This window comes from Megalopta genalis, chromosome 2 (genome assembly GCF_051020955.1).
Source record: "Megalopta genalis isolate 19385.01 chromosome 2, iyMegGena1_principal, whole genome shotgun sequence".
Classification (NCBI taxonomy): Eukaryota; Metazoa; Arthropoda; class Insecta; order Hymenoptera; family Halictidae; genus Megalopta; species Megalopta genalis.
This window is the reverse complement of record NC_135014.1, coordinates 24,556,727-24,576,237: the sequence shown is the minus strand read 5'-3', so window position 1 is coordinate 24,576,237 and position 19,511 is coordinate 24,556,727. Positions and strand designations below refer to the sequence as shown.

The following is a 19,511-nucleotide window of genomic DNA, read 5'->3' as shown; positions in this document are numbered from 1 at the left end:
TCCGTTACATTTATGATCATTTTCCCGTTGGAAAAGGTATTGATTTAACGTTCGATAATATTTAGGGAAACATCGAAATCAACAATTACACTAAAAAAGCTGCAATTATGCCATTTCAATTGTGCAATTAAATTTACATTTCCTCCACGTCTATAACTGAACCCTGTATTTTATTAATAAAAATGACCAGAAAAATAGCAGGAATGTAAACAAATTAAGTGTAAACAGACCTCCTCTCGATGATTAAAAGAAAATAATTAACAGAAGAGATATACATATTTTTCTTTCATTTCCGTCTTTCACGAATGAATTGAAAAATTTTCATTTTGCACAAGCAGTCTACTTGTAACATATGTTCGATTATTACAATTATTCTCGGCGTTATCGTCAACCGAATAGCATTGTTGTTACTAATCCTTGGAAGAATCAAGGAAGTCGGAACGAACGGAACGCGGACAGCAATCTCTCCCGACGTGAACCCAGGGACACCATCATTCTCTCAATAGCCGCATGCTGATCGACGATACAATGGTATCGGTACCGTATGATTGTCCATCGGCCACGTAACTGCCGCCGTTCGAATCGATCCATCCCACCACGTCCACGTGGTCGGCGACGAACGACGGGACCTGACACTTGAAAATCGCGGCGTTCCCGCGGATCGCGAACTGATCGTAAACCTGAACCTCAAAGTATTGGCCGACCACTGCAATCAAGCGAACAGAGAGGCGTCTACAGGGTGTCCCAAAAATGTCTCGCAATCCGAAAGTAGGGGATTCCTGAGGTGATTTGAAGCAACTTTTTCCTTAGCGAAAATGCAATCCGCGGCTTCGTTTACGAGTTATTAACGAGAAACAGTGACCAATCAGAGGCGAGATCATTTGGCGCGAGACGGCCGAGCCAATGAGCGGAACTGGGCTCCGTGCACTCGTTGGCTGGACCGCCGCGCGCCAGCCGAGCTCGCCTCTTATTGGTCAGTGTTTTTCGTTGATAACTCGTAAACGAAACCTCGGAGAAAATTTTCGCAAAGGAAAAAGTTGCTTCAAATGACCCGAAGAACCTCCCATTTCCGGATTGCGAGACATTTTCGGGACACCCTGTATATGAAACTGTGCTGTCTCTCTCTCTTTTTTTTCACCACGATGACCAAAAAACCAGCGAGAAAAAGGGAACAAGCACACATCGTGTAGCCGGCGACGAGTGGTGTGCTAGCCGATGCTTTGATCCGGTCGATTAAAATTTCAATGAACCACGTCGTTGGCTCGCAAACGGCCGAGTTCCACGCACACGCCGAGAGAGCCGGCCGGCCGGTCGCTCTCTTTGCCCCGATGGAAATTAAGCTGGCCAACGGACATCAATTTCCTCGTCGGTTTGATTAGTCTCCGGTTTAATCTAATCCGAAATCACGGCCGGCCCCGATTCGCAGCCGCGCTCGATCTAACGGTCAAACATTTCACCGGGAAATATTAACGGGCGACGTTTTATGGTGTTTGCCCTCTGGTCCCGCTGCTGTGGACCGTCGAATAACATACTTCGTCAAACAGAGATCGCTGGAAATACGGCGGGCACGCGCGACGACGTTCGATCCGATTGATCGGATGCTTGCTTCTTCGCGGTAACATCGCCTAATTGACTGTCGATCGGATTCCGTTTGGCCGCGAACGCGACGCTAAGTTAATCGACGGAGTGGTCCTTAGCTGTTGGGGCGCCTAACGGATACCTAGGGACACCTAGGGATGCCTAGGGATGCCTAAGGACACCCTTCCTGCGAGACCGAATTTATCGAATTTATTTCGTGAAATTTTAGTTGCGATGCTTGGTGAGAAAATGATGTGTGAACAATTTGGAATTAATAAGACAATGAGAACCCGTGCTGCAACTGATGATTTTATTTCATTTTTTAAGGTAATTGTATTTCATTGTTCAGGAATATAGGCAACGTTTTTGGCTGGAAGAGGACGTCTTACGTAAATAATGATGATTTTAAAAATATAGACTATTTACCATCAATTTAACAAGAGGGAATATATCAAATTTATATATGATATATTATATATTTATATATTTATTATATTTATATATCAACACACCGAGAGCATTGTCTTTTAGTCCAAAACATTTGGCAATATCTTGAAAATGACGAAATAAATTTCTACTTGAAAATGAAATGAAATCTTTAACATTTTTAAACGCAAATCCCATTATCCGACTGTTTCCAAATTTCGCACGTGTAATTTTCTCATCAAGTGTCACAACTTAGGGGAGTAGAAGACTAGAAGAAATAGAAAGTCGATAAATAAGAACCACTCTATACGCCACAATTTCTGCGATAGCGAGTTTTTTAGTATGTTTCTATAAAAAAATGTTGTTGACATTAGAAAACTGTTCCGATGAAAAATTTATCTTGATATTAGAAAAATGTTTCTATGCCAAATTTATCTTGACATTAGAAAACTGTTTCTATAACAAATTTTTCTTGATATTAGAAAAACGTTTCTACGACAAATTTGTCTTGATATCAGAGAAATATATCCACGAAAAATGTTTGTTAATATTTGAAAAAAAAACGTTTACCCAGAAAACTAGTGGATGAACGTCTTCCTTCAACAACATGTATATTGCAACAGAAATCGTGCGAACTTTAAATAAATCTAATCTTGTTATTCTAACGAAACAATATACATATGAGTGTATATACTATGATTAGTATATACTAATCGCGTTTCAAGCTCTGTGGATCCAGTCATAAAGACAACGAGGACACTTTAGATGCAGCTGTTAGACGACTCACCCTGTACAGTTCAGAGGCCACGCTCACGATTTCCCAGATCGCTGTTACGAACGATCGCAGAGAGTTTCAACAATACTAGCAAGCGAGTAGCTTGCACAAGTAGCTATCGCAGAAAATATGGCGAACGACTATCGCATCCGCAAATGTGCACTTATCCGTAACCTTTGCGCAGGGGTCAACACATCGGGCGCTAGTCGACCGAACGAAGCTGGATGGCCCTGTTCGCGTAGAACGCTAATGGGATCTATGTGCTCCATTAATCCCGTCTCTCGATCCTACGAGGACCGCGACGAGGATCAAGGCCACTGCCAGCCGCACGCTCTGCCACCGTTCTCGTTTGCATCGGCCAACGGAATGAACGAGCTTCTCGTAGACCGGCAAATTGCGCGATCCACTCTGTCAGGCCTCCAACTCTCTCTCTTTCTCTCTCTCTCTCTCTCTCTCTCTCTCTCTGTTATTCTATCTGTCACTCTTTAACTCTCCCTTTCTCTCACTCTCACTTTGTCTATCTATCTGTCACTCTCTCTCTCTCTCTCTCTCTCGCTCGCTCTCTTCCTCTCTCTATCTATCACTCTCTCTCTCGCTCGCTCTCTCTCTCTCTTCTCCTTCCCAGTGCTTTGTGCATCCTGTGCACCCTGAGACCCGGCAATAATACCAGCCGCGCCGGCGAGAGAGCCAAAGCGCGCGGAGCGGTCTACGCTCGCGCGAGGGATGAGCACGTCGCTGCTGATTCGATTTATTAATTCCATTAAAACAGCCGCGCCGCGCCGGCAGGACTCGTTTAGTGAAATTAAACGTGGGCGGCGACAACGGTTCGTGGTCCGGAAACTGGTGCCGATGATGCTGTTGTCGGAGATTTTGCGAGCGGCCGATCCTTCGGAGATCGGATTCGCGAGGAAGTGGTTCGGAGGTTTTTAATTGGCCTTGCTGGTTTTTTAAGGCTTTAGTTTTTCAGATTGATCGATATTGCTTACTCTTTTTGGAGCTGTTTGAACGTGTTTGTAGGGCTGCGGTTTTTTTAGTGCATAAGAGACTATGCATTTTTTTGGAGTTATTGGAGGAATGATTTTATGGTTTGCCGAGTTTTTGAGATTGCTTCCTCTTTTTGGAGCTGTTTGAACGTGTTTGACTCTTTATGGCTGCGGTTATTATGATTTTGCAACGGTAAAAATATTTCAGGATGCTTTTGAATTGTTTTCGACTTAGGAAAATGATTAAAAAATGAGATGAATATCTATGTAGCTCCTGGATCTTGTGATTAAACCTGAGTAAATTTTATTTAAAATGAAGATAAGAAATAACTATTTGAAATAACTCATTTCGAACCATTATTTTCCATGCTGTTATTTCAAATGATCATTTCAAATGGTTATTTCAAATAATTCTAAAATAAAATAAAATAACGAATTAACGAAATAAAGAATAACTACGTTAGTAATGGTACTTAAAATAATATTTCAAATATTGTTATTTCAAAAGTATTCACAGGCATGGAAATAATTGGGAAATAAAATAACAAATTATTTCAAGTATAATATTTCAAATAATGCCATTTTGGATAAATGCCTCTTCGAATATCGACGATTTTGATAAGTTTTTAAGATGAGTTCAATGCACATTCAAGTTTGAACTGTTCGAAATGACTCACTCTGTATATTATCAGTTGTAATTCAGTTGGACACTTGTAAAGCAAGCCTTACGTCTTTCCCACGACATATTAAACACTGGAACCTCGTTAAATACAGTAACGGTCAATGTCAGAAGCGAACTTTTCCAAGAAACGAGTACTCATTAATTAAGTCGCCCGTTTGCTTCCACGCTGAGATCACAGCAGGGTGTTGAATTTGGTGACTTCAATCGTTTGGAATATTTTCTAGGTACAATAAAAATTGATACATTTTGTTGCCAACTTCGTCTTTTTAAATCGTACTACGTTTTTTCTCTGAATTACATGTACAGAAAGATTTTTCAAAAGGTTTGGAAAAAAGTTGGAAGAACATTTTCTAATTTTTCTATCATCCCAATCAATTGAAATTTTTGGAAACAATCTTTTTAGAAACTGTCTAGAAAGCTAATCACTTTGAAAAAATTGTGATCGATTAACCTAATCACAAAAAAAGTTATTCCGTTTTGAAGGGTGGTTGGAAACTTTTTCACCCGGCTGTATATACGTGTAACAATCTTATATTTGCTGAATTAATCATCTGGTTTAAAACGTTAATAAATAAACAAAATAAACGTAATTAATCATTCTTAATCCTCAACTTTATACACTGTTCCACCTCGATCGCGGATTTAATGGATTTCAGATAGAAACGAATACAATCAAATACGAAACCAAAAAAGAGAACACAAGAATTTCCGGATACTGTTACAATATTTTCAACTTATCACGATTGTCAAAAGTGAAAAGAAAGATTTCATTTAATTCGATAATTTTTATTTCGCATAAAGATCCGCGGTCTAGTTCCACCCCTCCAAAAAAGGCGAACAATCTCTCGCACGAAATTTCATCGGCGTGTACACCTCAAACACGTTCCCCAGCGAACCGAACAAACGTTGTTCCACCAGCTGAACGACTCACTTCCTCGTCTAAGGTGTCCTCTCTCCATTGTGCCGCAATTTTCGACACACCCCTAACGGACACACCGACAACAGCTAAAGAGAAGGTACTGGCAGAGTCGTGCTCATCGCAGACCCGCTAAATATTCTCTCATGCCCTCGACCCCCGTCCCCCCCTTCCCCCCGCACTCTTTCTAATCGAGACGCGAGAAGTACCCTTTTCTTCTTGGCTGTTCGCGGAGTAGGTGAACCCGTCCTCGACAGCCAGCCACTCGATCACGTCTACGAAATCCGCCACAAAGCTCGGCACGAGGCACTTCAAGGTAGCCGTGTTGCCGCGCAAGACGAACTCGTCGATGACCCTCGTCTCGTAGAACTGCTGGACCACTGCAACGCGCGTTTTCCCAGAAAATTATACCAACCCGGGTAAACGAAATAAAAACATCGGCGACACCCTCGTGTCACGCGACGCGGTGCTCGCTCTACTCCCACGCGCGTAAGACTACGTTCGCGTTCGAGCTGCCATGAAAGTTGCGAGAACGGAGGGCAGATGGAGATTGCGAAATAATTCTTTCGGTTGTCTGCAAACGTTATCAGTTTATCAGAAATTGTCAATTTATGAAAACTGTCAATTTATCAAAAATTGTCAATTTATCAAAAATTGTCAATTTATCAAAAATTATCAATTTATCAAAAATTGCTAATTTATCAAGAATTACTAATTTATCAAGAATTGCTAATTTATCAAGAATTGCTAATTTATCAAGAATTGCTAATTTATCAAGAATTGCTAATTTATCGAGAATTGCTAATTTATCAGAAATTGTCAATTCATAAAAAATTGTCAATTAATCAAAAATTATCAATTTATCAAGAATTGCTAATTTATCAGAAATTGTCAATTCATGAAAAATTGTCAATTACTCAAAAATTATCAATTTACCAAGAATTACTAATTTATCAGAAATTGTCAATTCATAAAAAATTGTCAATTCATAAAAAATTGTCAATTCATAAAAATTTGTCAATTCATAAAAATTTGTCAGTTCACCAAAAATTGTCAATTTACCAAAAATGAGCAATTTATCAAAAATCGACAATTTATCGAAACGAGACAGCTGAAATCAATTATTTCATAATCATTAGCTATGATTTCTAACAAAAGTGTCTTCGTTAAACACAAAACAATAAAAATCCGAATAAATTGAGAACAGTATTGCGCCATTTTCAATTCATTAAAGTCACTAAAAAAAAATGTAAAACAACTGCCTCCGCAGCACTTGTATTATACTAAACGCGGACGATCATGTGCACCGCAGCTCGAGCCATAAACGTATCCCGGTCACCTAAAACGATCGTTCGTGTTCGTTCGAAGGAGAGGAGATGAGAACCAAATGAAGGGAGAAAAAGTAAAAGAGACTACAATAGTGGTGCAACGACGATCTGTTGCAGAACGCAGAAGTTGCGACGCGACGCGACGCGTCCTCCTACCGTATTCCTCGCCGCCAATGTATATCGTTCCATCGTCGGCTACCCATTGATCCACCTGAACGAACTCGGACACGAAACTCGGTATTTTGCATTTCATGATCGCGCTGTTCGCCCGGATCACATACTCGTTCTCGGCCTCGGTGACGTAGAACTGCGAAACGACTGCCCGCGCGGGCATGCCAGGATACACGTGTTAGATGCCTCGCGATCAGGTTAAGCAAAGATCACGCGAGAATTGCGGCACACGCAATAGCGCAAGGCTTGGGGGATTGTCACGGTGACGAAATTATGGGGCAGTGAGAAAATTGCCGGGACGCGAGAGCTTTCGACTGTATTCGCATTTGGCTCGGTGAATAATTATAGAGACAAAGTGATTTTTATGTTGTTACCGATGTCTGAACGAAAATTTAATAAAATGTCGTATTTGTGTATATTTCTATTTTCTACTATTTCTGATTTGATTTGATCAGATTTTGTATTTGTGTATTTCTATTTTCTACTATTTCTAATTTGACTTAATAAAATGTCATTTTTGTATTTCTATTTTTTATTATTCTTGATTTTATTATTTCTTATATAATTGAACAAAATTTGTGTATTTCTATTTTCTATCATTTCTAATTTGATTTAATAAAATGTCGTATTTGTGTATATTTCTATTTTCTATTATTTCTGATTTGACTTGATCAGATTTTGTATTTGTATGTTTCTATTTTCTACTATTTCTGATTTGACTTAACAAAATGTCATTTTTGTATTTCTATTTTTTATTATTCTAGATTTTCTATTATTTCTTATGTAACTGAACAAAATTTGTGTATTTCTATTTTCTATCATTTCTAATTTGATTTAATAAAATGTCGTATTTGTGTATATTTCTATTTTCTATTATTTCTGATTTGACTTGATCAGATTTTGTATTTGTATGTTTCTATTTTCTACTATTTCTGATTTGACTTAACAAAATGTCATTTTTGTATTTCTATTTTTTGTTATTCTAGATTTTCTATTATTTCTTATGTAACTGAACAAAATTTGTGTATTTCTATTTTCTATCATTTCTAATTTGACTTAATAAAATGTCATAGTTGTATATTTCTATTTTTTATTATTTCCAATTGTATAGAAATATACAAATACGATGTTTTGTTAAGTTACTTTTTTGAATATACAGGGAGTCCCAGCTAAAACAAGCCGCTCATTGTGCTGCGAATAATTACATCATAAAAGTAACTTATTTGCAATTATTTGTACTAAATTCATATTAAATTAAAAAATCTGGATGACGTTTTATAAATAAATTCTGAAGATTCACGAAGGTCGAACTTAAAAATTGAATGACATTTTATAAATTGTTGTCAAAGGTCAACGAAAATGACATTTTAAAATTGAATAACATTTTATAAAATATTGTCAAAGATTCATAAAAATTAAATACAAAAATTGAATGACATTTTACAAATTACTGTCAAAGATCGATAAAAATTAACTACAAAAATTGAATGACATTTTATAAATTACTGTCAAAGATTGACAGAAATTAACTACAAAAATTGTGAATGACATTTTTTAAATCACTATCAAAGATTGATAAAAATTAAATACAAAAATTGAATGACACATTATAAATCACTGTCAAAGATTGACAGAAATTAACTACAAAAATTGAATGACATTTTATAAATACATTTTGAAGATTTATAAGGGTAATAGGAGGCGACTTTCGAAACACCCTCCGATTTGTCTACCCTATAAACATCGCGTTAAGCTCTCCCGCTAATTATCCGACTGGCTCATAATTTCGTCGACCAGCGTAGTTCGATAGATTCACAGAACCCGGCGACACGCCTCAGGGTGGAAGCCGCCATATTCCCTGGCAATTCTTGTCTCCACGAAGCGGGACGTTTCAAAGCGATCGTCGGACGTTCCCGACGCTTTCTCACGTCTGTCCGTTTCGCGTTCCCTCTCGACGAGCCGGCAGCGCAGGAGGATTAATCGTAATGCGGAGCAAAGTACCCGCAGTCTCGTCGCTGCGGAGGACAAGCGAATTTACCATGAGGCGTGTCTAACCCCGATTAACTTGAGCCCACAGTACCCTGCCCGATAGCAGGATCCTCGGGTAGATAGACTTCGCCGTCCTCTCGGATCCACGCCTCCACGGTAACGAACTCCGCGATGTAACTCGGGATGCTGCACTTCAAGATCGCGCTGTTCCCCCTGATCACGTATTCCGTCAGAATCTCCGGTTGATACTGCTGCGTCACGACTGTGACACAGAATTGGCTACTTGGACGAGCTGGATTCGGCCGGCGAATACACCGAGACGAATCGACTAATGTAATGTACATGGTGTTCGGTGATCGAAGGTGGTGAGTAGAGAGAGTCGATTATGTGGTTCTGTGTTTCAGTATAGAACTCTTTAGAGTGATCGATAGTCTCGAATTAATTTAGAACTGTTCGAAATAGTAGAGAACATTGTTGTTCTACTTTGTAGGATTTTTAGTTCGAGTTATGATACTTATATATCAAATGTTAAATTATAATTACATAATTTATAATTATAATTATATAATTGTATAATTGTAATCATATAATTATATAAATGTCATTGTATAATTGTGATCATATAATTATATAAATACAATTATATAATTGTAGCCATATAATTATATAAATATAATTGTATAATTGTAACCATATAATTATATAAATATAATTGTATAATTGTAACCATATAATTATATAAATATAATTGTATAATTGTAACCATATAATTACATAAATATAATTGTATAATTGTAATCATATAATTATATAAATGCAATTGTATAATTGTAATCATATAATTATATAAATACAATTATATAATTGTAACCATATAATTATATAAATATAATTGTATAATTGTAATCATATAATTATATAAATATAATTGTATAATTGTAACCATATAATTATATAAATATAATTGTATAATTGTAACCATATAATTATATAAATGTAACCATATAATTATGTAATTGAAATTGTAGAATTTATAAGTTGGTAATATGTAGATTCACCACCTTCTTGTTTGCAGCATTGGTCACTAAACACCCTATATATGCTGAACAGTGAACACCCTATATTCAGATAGAATCCTGGGGACACCAAGGTGGTTGCTAGTTCAGCCAAGCATACGCTTGAAGGAGATTTCTTGCGGATGCAAATTAAGAAGATCCATTACTCTCCCTGATCTCCTAGTTCCATATTCTGCTCTACAATCTCGCAGTACTCTTCCTAAGAGGGTGTTTCCATTCCCTTCACTCGTTTCATGACTATCTTTGGAGAGATTCTCCTGATGAATATTTTTTATTATATTATCATTACAAGTAGATCATTATTATATTAATTTTTCGTTTTATTTTCCAACAGAATTTATTCCTAACTGAATAATTACTATACTAATTTTGTGCATTTCTGACAAAAATAAATATGGAAACAGAGAAAAATGTCGAAGAAACTCGACTATTTTGCAATTAATGCAGTTTTGTTTCGCATAAAAATCTACGGTGTGTAACAATGAATGAACGTAACTCCAATGCATACAGACTGATCTGCAATGTTTTATGACAATCTATTAGTTGATTTATTCACCAAAGAGTCTCGAAATATTTTCACAAAATAAGATGAAGATTAAATGTATCTTCTTGTCGGTTTAAAAGCAATACAAAATTAGGAATATGCTCGCAAGAAAATTACATGGACAATTGAAACTATTCTTTGGAACTTTGTTGTACGAATCATAAAGGGTACGAAAATATTTTGCAGAACAAGAAGGTATCACCGTATTGTTTAAAATCTTGCAGTTTCAAGCCCTATTAAAAAGTTTTTAATCCAGTCTTTCATTTTCTCGAACAAATATTCATTGAGGCTTGATTAGCCCTCTGATGGGGGTGCCTGATTTCATTGTGACCCAGTTCTTGAAAGACTTCATCTAACTTCTTAGCCTCTGTTAATTACCCTGCGTCGTAATTTAGTTTTGTCAAATTTAACGACAATATAGCGTTTTTTTAGAAAAAGTACGTTTATAAATAGATCGAATAAAAAACCTAAGTAATGAATTGAATCTACGTAAACCTAACTGCTTTTGTTTCATCAAATACATTTTCGTACTCTTCAACGTTTGTACAATAAAATTTCGATAAATAGTTTCGATTCGATCAATGCGCTGCGATGAAATGTTTAACATAATTTGCTTGAAACAGAGAAATTAATTGAAGCAGAAATTGAAGTTTAGAAAGCTGATTGAAATAGAAATTCAAGTAAAAATGCTAACTGAAGCACAGAAATTCAAGTAAAAAAGCTGATCGAAGCAGCAGTTCGAGTAGAAATATTAATTGAAGTTTTAAGTCAACAAACTGATTTCACTTTAAATTCAAGTACAAAAATTACTGCGAATAAAAATACCCTACGTGAAGAATTATTTCTATGATCATCCCTATTTTTTTTTTTTTAAATACTTTTACACATTAAAATACATTTAAATATCTTTTAATTAAAGAAAATATATAGAAAATATTCGAAATCATTTCACAATAAAATATCGTCTCTCGTAAACAATATTTGCTGCAACATTTTTTACCAGAAACTGTAAGTATTATTTCTAAACCGTCAAAAAGTTCCACCCTCTCGAGAACACCCCCATCCCCTCCCATCCCTAAAATGAACTCCGGCATCTCCTACGCCAATCCATTCGATCTCAATCCCCAAATCCACGAGACCTACACTTTCCCCTGCAACTTGTCCAAGCCCACGATTCCCGAACAACGCACTCCGCCTCGCAGTCCAATTCATCCGTACTCTCCTAATTAACAGAGCCGTGGAATCCCTGCGTGAGAGTCTGAGCGAATGGTTCATTAACCCGTCGCGTTGCCGCCGCCGTACAACTGCCGCCAGACTGGACCGCGCCGGAAACGAATCGTTACCACGTGCCACTTTGAACTTCTACCAAGTTTGGCAGGGGAACGGGGGTGCCCGTTAGACATAAGCCTCGAGGGATCCGTGCTTTCGTACTTCGCGGTGCGCTGTGCAGCAAGAGGCAGCCAAAAGCGGTAAAATGCTCTCGAAACGAAAAGGTAATACGCGTAATTAGTTGAAGATTTTCGTTACAATGTGGTACAATAATCCTGTCTGGTTTTGATTAACTATTGATTAATTAACTATGTTTATTAACTCAAAATTATTTGAACATGAAATTATTACTCGCAGCGTCGTTGTTCTCTTCGCTCAATTAATTTTTGATTTAATTTTATTAATTATATTCGGTTTTGTTCACTTATAAATTTAATATTTCCATTGCCATTTTATTTCATTATCATTTCGTTATCATTTCGTTATCATTTCGTTATCATTTCATTTTCATTTCATTATCATTTCATTTTCATTTCATTTTCATTTCATTTTCATATCGTTTTCATTTCGTTTTCAATTCATTTTCGTTGTTGATTTTGAAACATCTTTTAAAATTTATTGTGGCTTGTTAAAATAATTGAAGTGATTTTTATAATTATTGACGCCATTCAAGCGTTCAGGAGCTTCACATAAAAATGCCCACTGGAATTAATTTTTGTATATTTCTTATTATATTTCATATTTCTCTAGTACTTTGTATATTTAATATTTCTATCGTATAATTATATCTTCATTTATAAATATTGTTAGAAAATGAAGTTTCTCATTTATTCCGCGTTAATAAGACAACATTTGCCTTTCCACATTTAACATCTTTGTATTCCACAATTATATTTCAATTTAAAAAAGACAACGTTAAAAAACGAATTTCGCCACATACCCCCAAAAAACCGCATGATTTCAAGAGAAAAATATTTGTACCACTTTTGGGAGACCTCTTGTCCCAAAGCGCAGCAAAAGAACCAAAAGTCGCGGGAGCGGAGTGGGCGAGGAGGATGACGAAAGCGGGGTTAAAAGAATTAGGGTCCTCGGGAGCATAGTACCATAGTCGTTGGACGGTTTGAAGGTCGAACCGTCGCCTCCCACCCAGGAGTCAACCGACACAAATTCCGCGACGAAACTGGGTATGGTGCACTTCAAGATGGCTGCGTTCCCGCGAATCACGTATTCGGACACAACCTCGGCTTCGTAGTATTGAGTTACGACTGGGGGGAAACAAAAGTGCCGTGAGGGTTGCGCAAGGGACTTTTCCGGATTTCCTGAGCACTTCAATTGTCTGAGGTTTCCGGCTGCGAATTCTGAGTGGCGGAGGCCGCCTTTGATGCGACACGAGTTCAAGCGGCCTCTCCGCGCTGCTTCTCCCCCATTCATCGGGGAATCTTGAATTGTTTGAATTGATCAATGAACCGGCACGAAAGAATCTGCCGATTAACCTATAACCGCCGAGGTAGAGGCTGACCGATACTTCTGCGTTACAGGAGAAACTTGACCGGCCGTCTCTTGGGGGGGGCTGGTTTATTCGAGGAGATTTTAATTGAATTTTAAAGTGGCCGACGCTGTACGAACGTACTAGAACATTGATGCTATTAGAGTCTACTGGAAGCAAGATTGTGTTTGAGGTCTACTAGAAGCCGCATTTTATTTGAGGGCTACTAGAAGCCACGTTCTACTTCAGATCTATTAGAAGCCACATTTCTTTTGAGGTCTACTAGAAGCCACGTTCTATTTGAGGTCTACTAGAAGCCACGTTCTATTTGAGGTCTACTAGAAGCCACGTTCTATTTGAGGTCTACTAGAAGCCACGTTCTATATGAGGTCTACTAAAAGCCACGTTCTATTTGAGGTCTACTAGAAGCCACATTTTATTTAAGGTCTACTAGAATCCACGTTCTATTTGAGATCTACTAGAAGCCACATTTCTTTTGAGGTCTACTAGAAGCCACATTCCTTTTGAGGTCTATTAGAAGCCACGATCTATTTGAGGTCTACTAGAAGCCATATTTTATTTGAGGTCTACTAGAAGCCATATTTTATTTGAGGTCTACTAGAAGCCATGTTCTATTTGAGGTCTACTAGAAGACACATATTTTTTTTAGTCAACTAGAAGCCACATTCTCTTTGAGTCTATTAGAAGCCACATCCAGCTTCTGACTACTAGAAGCCACGTTTTCTTTAATTCTACTAGAAGACACATCCAGTTTCAGACTACTAGAAGCTACGTTCTCTCTGAGTCTACTAGAAGCCAGATCCAATTTCAGACTACTAGAAGCTACATTCTCTTTGAGTCTACTAGAAGCCACATCCTGTTTGTGACTACTAGAAGCCACGTTCTGTTTGAGTCTACTAAAAGCCACATCCTGTTTGAGATTACTAGAAGCTACATCCTGTTTGAGACTACTAGAAGCCACATCCTGTTTGAATCTACTAGAAGCCACATCCTGTTTGAGACTACTACAGGTCATATTCTATTTGAATGAACTAGATGCCACATTCTGTTTCAATCTAGTAGTCAAAAGATTCAGTTTGAATCTATTAGAGGACATATTCTACTTAAATCTTCTAAAAGCAAAATTCTGCCTGAATCTGCCAGCGGTCACGGTCCCCTTAAATCTACTAAAGACCACAATCTCCTCGAATCTACTACAGATCAGACATCGCAAGTCCACCTCATCATCACGCAGTAAACTATTGAAATGGAAGACGAAAATACCATGTTCAAACAATTCGTCCACAAAAACCTCCGCGTCGAAATAAGCAACCGGAAGCCTCAGACATCGTTATCACCGATAACGTTTGCACAATGATCATTCAACCCGTCTCTAACAATGACACAGTTCGTCTTTGTTCCGTTTTTTGTGTCTCCTTTTTGATCGGGCACCCCTCGGAGAGTGAGACATCGGTCGCGGGCAATATCTCCGATCATCATACGACGTTGACTAAACGCGGCGCGACCCGCTGCCTAATCTCGACCCTTTCGAACCCTTTCGAAGCTTCCAACACCCTCGGCCTCGGAACATCAAGCCTCTACCGTTCTTCTCCTCGGGGTTAAAAAAGTTTCCTTGGTCGTCCTGCCAGCCGACCACTTGAACGAACTCTGCGACGAAGCTCGGTATGCTGCACTTGAGGATCGCTGCGTTCCCGCGTATTACGTACTCGTTGTTGACTTCGGACTGATAAAACTGGTGCACCACTAAAATGGAGGTCATGCTGATAACAGCCGAGTCAGCAAACGCGATTCCTACGTACGGTCGTACCGCCTCTGTACCAATCATCTCCGCGCGTCTATGATCGTGCTCTGTGTGCGCACGATTATATCCGCGTATGCGATCATCTCTGTGTACATGATCGTCATCGCGTGACCGATCATTTCTAGGTACACGGTCGTATCTATAGCGGGTGATCAAATCATTATGAACCGATGGATCAATGGCTTATTTTATCCTCCTGGTGGTATTACGACTTCGATAACAATGACACATGTATTTACTTGTTGCTCTTCTCGTGCTGATACGCGAATTGATTATCGCTTTTTATGCTCGCGATTATTATTATTTATATAATAATATATACATAATTAATAATAATAATAATATAATAATATAATATAATAATATAATATAATAATAATAATAATATAATAATATAATATAATAATAATAATATATATAATTTATATAATAATATATATATTTTCAAGAGTTTATTTGTGTTCGAGGAAATTATATAGAGATCGTTTTTGATCGTCTTCGAAAATCATTACGAGTTTCTCTTTGTCCGAGAAAATGAGAAATATTCCTTGAAAATACTCCAACGAATTTTTATCTTTGTTTAACAGAAGCGATTTCGACTTCGTGGAGAAAAGCAATTTTGTTTCTGCTTCAAGAAAATTATGCGAACCCAGAAATACTAGAAAATTGTGAAAATATTACGAAAAAATTACGAACAACGAAAAATATCGGAGAGGCGTCAAAATAAACAATTACAAAAATTTGCGAACAAACAACTTGACTAAACTTTGTACATCTTGTTTAATTATACAAGCTTTAGACTCATTGCAGTATCTCGTTGAAACCAAAACGATAGGGTCAGTTGAAACGATAATCAAGCTATTTTCAGTCTACTTTCAATTTCGTTCTCGACGAAACTCCGAACAGGTGTTAATTACGAAGTGTTCATAATAATTTGATCAGCCACGATGTGCCGGTGCGATCGTGTCGGTTTTAGCGACCGCCGCGGCGGCGGCAGTGATCTAAATAGCTGCGGTTTCATCGATCTTCCGGCGGCGCATCGCGACGCGGTTTTCGCGAGATCTCCGATCGAGAATACCTGGACATGGTACCGTGCAAACCCGGTCGCACGACGTTGACGACAGCTTCTCCGCTGAGGACGGAGGTCTCGTCGTCGTTTCGAGCAGATCGATTCGCATCTCGCATCTCGCGCCGCGCCCGAGCTTGCGAGAGGAGAGCGTCGACGTCGACGTGCTGGCAAACGATCGGTGCACTTTGACTCTCTCTCTCTCACTCTCTCTCTCTCTCTCGCTCTCTTTGGTCTTGTGTGCGCGACACGTCTCCCACGCATGTGCTGTAGCATGCCAGAGAAATAGAGAGAGAGAGAGAGAGAGAGAGAGAGAGAGAAAGTGAGAGAGAAAGTGAGGGAGTATAAGTGAGTGAATGAGTGAAAGAGTAAGAAAGTGAGAGAGAAGGGGAGAGTGAGAGAGCGAGACAGTATAAGTGAGTGAGTGAATAAGTGAGAGTGAGAGAAAGTGAGAAAGTATAAGCGCGCGCGCGCGCGTGTGTGTGTGTGTGTGTGTGTGTGTGTGTGTGTGTGTGTGTGCGTGAGAGAGAGAGAGAGAGAGAGAGAGAGAGAGAGAATGATGGAGTATAAGTGAGGGTGTGTGTGTGAGAGAGAGAGAAAATGAGAGAGTATAAGTGAGTGAGTGAGTGAGTGAGAGAGAGAGAGAGATACACACACAAAGCGAGAGAGAGAGAGAGAGAGAGAGAGAGAGAGAAACGCCTTTCGTTCCGACGTCGATGTCGACGATATGCTCCAATTATTTCAGCCACCACGCTCCACGGTGAACGTAACGAGCTGGGAACAATGTTAATGAGTCGACGCTTTCGCATTGCTCGCGTAAAACGATTTCCCGACGGCGGGGAGTGACCGAGCCGAGCTTTCGGGGCATCTGCAGCTCCTGGACCGGTCTTTGTCTGCACTTGACAAAGTTCCCGACTGCGGTCCGCATCGGAGAGTTTAGCGACGTTTCGATGGAGGTTTCCTTGTTTTAGCATCTAAGGAGTTTGTGTTGCTCGTTGATTAAATGTCTGCCTTAGACTTGAAGAAATTAATCGAATAGAAGCACTATATTGATTACCAACTTCTAAAGAATTTCTTAAGATCAGAGTAATTTAGTCATTGCACCTGAACGTGGAAAGTTTATCTTTAACGTGTAATTATTAGATTATGCATTTTATGCATTTATGGGAAAATTGGGTAGTTACGATTTAAAACAGTGAAAAGATTGACAGCAATTTAAAATGTCAATGTATTGTTTTTAATTGATTAAGATGGTTAAGTGAAGGATGAACTTGCTACTTGATTTCTACTCGTTGCAATTGATGCAGACAATTTTTATTTTGCATAAAGGTCCGCTGTCCGGTAATTGTAACTGTTTACTTATATATTTGCGATTTAAGAATTCTGGGAGACGAGTTTGTTCGAATATAAGAAAATACAAATTCATTTTTAACTAAATAACAAAGAACAGTTCTCACCAAGAAGTAATCTACTGTGTTTAACTGTGATCATTTTTATAATTTTATTTTATCAACTTTCGCAAATATATTTTTTAACATATTAATCGTCAGAGAGATTAATTGACAGAAATAGCATAAATTGATATAAGGAATATTAATATTAATATTCCTCATTGAAACTTTCCACGATCTTTAGGCGATTGAAAAAATATATACTAATAATTGCGTTACGAATGATACAAAATTATTAAATTAAAGTATAAATAAAAAATACGAGGATCTACGTTATTTTTAAAGAAGCGTACATTTCAATATTTTTCATTGAAAACTTCGCGACATCTTCGTCGCTCCAAGTGTTTATATCTCGAACAATGACATTCTAAACAATAAATAATTATTAAATTACGTAACAAGTGAGAAATGGTAATATTTATTGTGCAATTATTTTCAAAGCGTCCATCAGCTTCAAATAAAATTATCAACGTCTTTGCAAAAACCAATTAGCCAACAAAACGAAGTAGTCTCCCTGCGAAAAAGAAATCCAATTCTCAATACAGTAATGTCTCCCTAATTGACGCTCAGATTGTGCACAAAAATGGACAATCTGGGAAAAGGAGATACGTTTATTCGAGTCTTGTAGCTTGTTTTTATAGTTATTGACAATTCGTAATTATAAAAACGAGCTACAAGGCTCGAACAATCGTATCTCTTCTTCCAAAATTGACCATTTTTGTGGACAATCTGAGCGTCAATTAGAGAGACATTGCTGTACCACCCACAAAAATGTTTCTCCGATATCGTTATTGGTTCCGAAGTTCCATCGACGGTTCGCTAAACTTTCCGATCGCGATACCGGTCGTAGTTCACCGAGTTTGCCGGGACGCGGCGATCTGCTCCATAAGAACGACGACGACTTCCGTTTCTAACGACTTGAACAAGCGAAATGATTCGTTCGATCGAATCGATTCTGGTACCGTAATCGTCGCCGGGTAGAAACTCGTCTCCCTGATCGGTGTGCCAGGACAGAACCTTCACGAAATCGGCGACGAAGGACGGCACGACGCACTTCAAAATGGCACTGTTCCCACGGATCGCGTACTCCTTGTTCACGTCTGTGTCGTAGTACTGCGCCACCACTGCGATATATCGTCGACGAGAAACCCGCGTTAAATCGTGATTCGCGAACGCAGCGAACGATGCTCCCCAGCCTCTCGTCTGTGCCGCGAACGATTTTGCAAACACGTCGAACGCCGGTTTTTCGCGACGGCTTTTCGTTTCGATCGCGGCCGACGTTCGGGTCAACGTTGATACGCCTGCGAACCGTTCCGCGCGAAATCACACAGAATTTTCGTTACACTGGCTGAGTCATCCGACGTTTTCACCTAAAGTACGCGCGCGTTCTTTCTAATCACGTGTATTCGGTTATACTACCGACGAGAGAATCTTTTCGAATTTTTTAATTCGACGAGAAATTTCTAAAAAAATTGTTAATCCCGCGAGAACATTTTTTCGAATTTTTTAATCCGACGAGAAGATTTTTTCGAATTTTTTAATTCGACCAGAAAATCTTTTCGAATTTTTTAATCCGACGAAAGAATTTTTTCGAAGTTTTTAATTCGACGAGAAATTTCTAAACAAATTTTTAATCCCACGAGAACATTTTTTTGAATTTTTTAATTCGTCGAGAGAATTTCTCCAAATTTTTTAATCCGACGAGTAGATTTTGTCGAATTTTCTAATCCGACAAGACAATTTTTTCGAATTTTTTAATTCGACAAGGAAATTCTAAAAAAAATTTTAATCCCACGAGGACATTTTTTCGAATTTTTTAATCCGACCAGAAAATTTTTTCGGACTGTTCAATCCGACAAGGGAATTTTTTCGAATTTTTTAATCCGACCATTAAATTCAAATACTGAAATTAAAATTTGTTAAATTGAATTTAATATATGAATGTGAAT

At 38.2% G+C, this 19,511-nt stretch overlaps 1 protein-coding gene across 45 annotated transcripts in view; it reads right to left on the bottom strand.

Moving 5' to 3' along the window:
- Positions 1 to 19,511, bottom strand: part of Dscam1 (Down syndrome cell adhesion molecule 1) — a 171,053-nt gene that overhangs the window by 125,988 nt on the left and 25,554 nt on the right. For 17 of the 45 annotated variants that reach the window (XM_033470791.2, XM_076518833.1, XM_076518815.1 and 14 more), the window contains exon 5: positions 18,525 to 18,686. The exons of 2 other annotated variants lie outside the window; for them this stretch is intronic. In XM_033470791.2, the coding sequence (XP_033326682.1) occupies positions 18,525 to 18,686 (162 nt within the window). Of the gene's footprint in view, positions 1 to 541; positions 707 to 5,569; positions 5,741 to 6,844; positions 7,007 to 8,939; positions 9,111 to 12,840; positions 13,003 to 14,825; positions 14,988 to 18,524; positions 18,687 to 19,511 lie in introns of all 45 variants that reach the window. 26 more of the 45 variants (XM_076518821.1, XM_076518832.1, XM_076518829.1 and 23 more) reach the window with 6 other exon arrangements.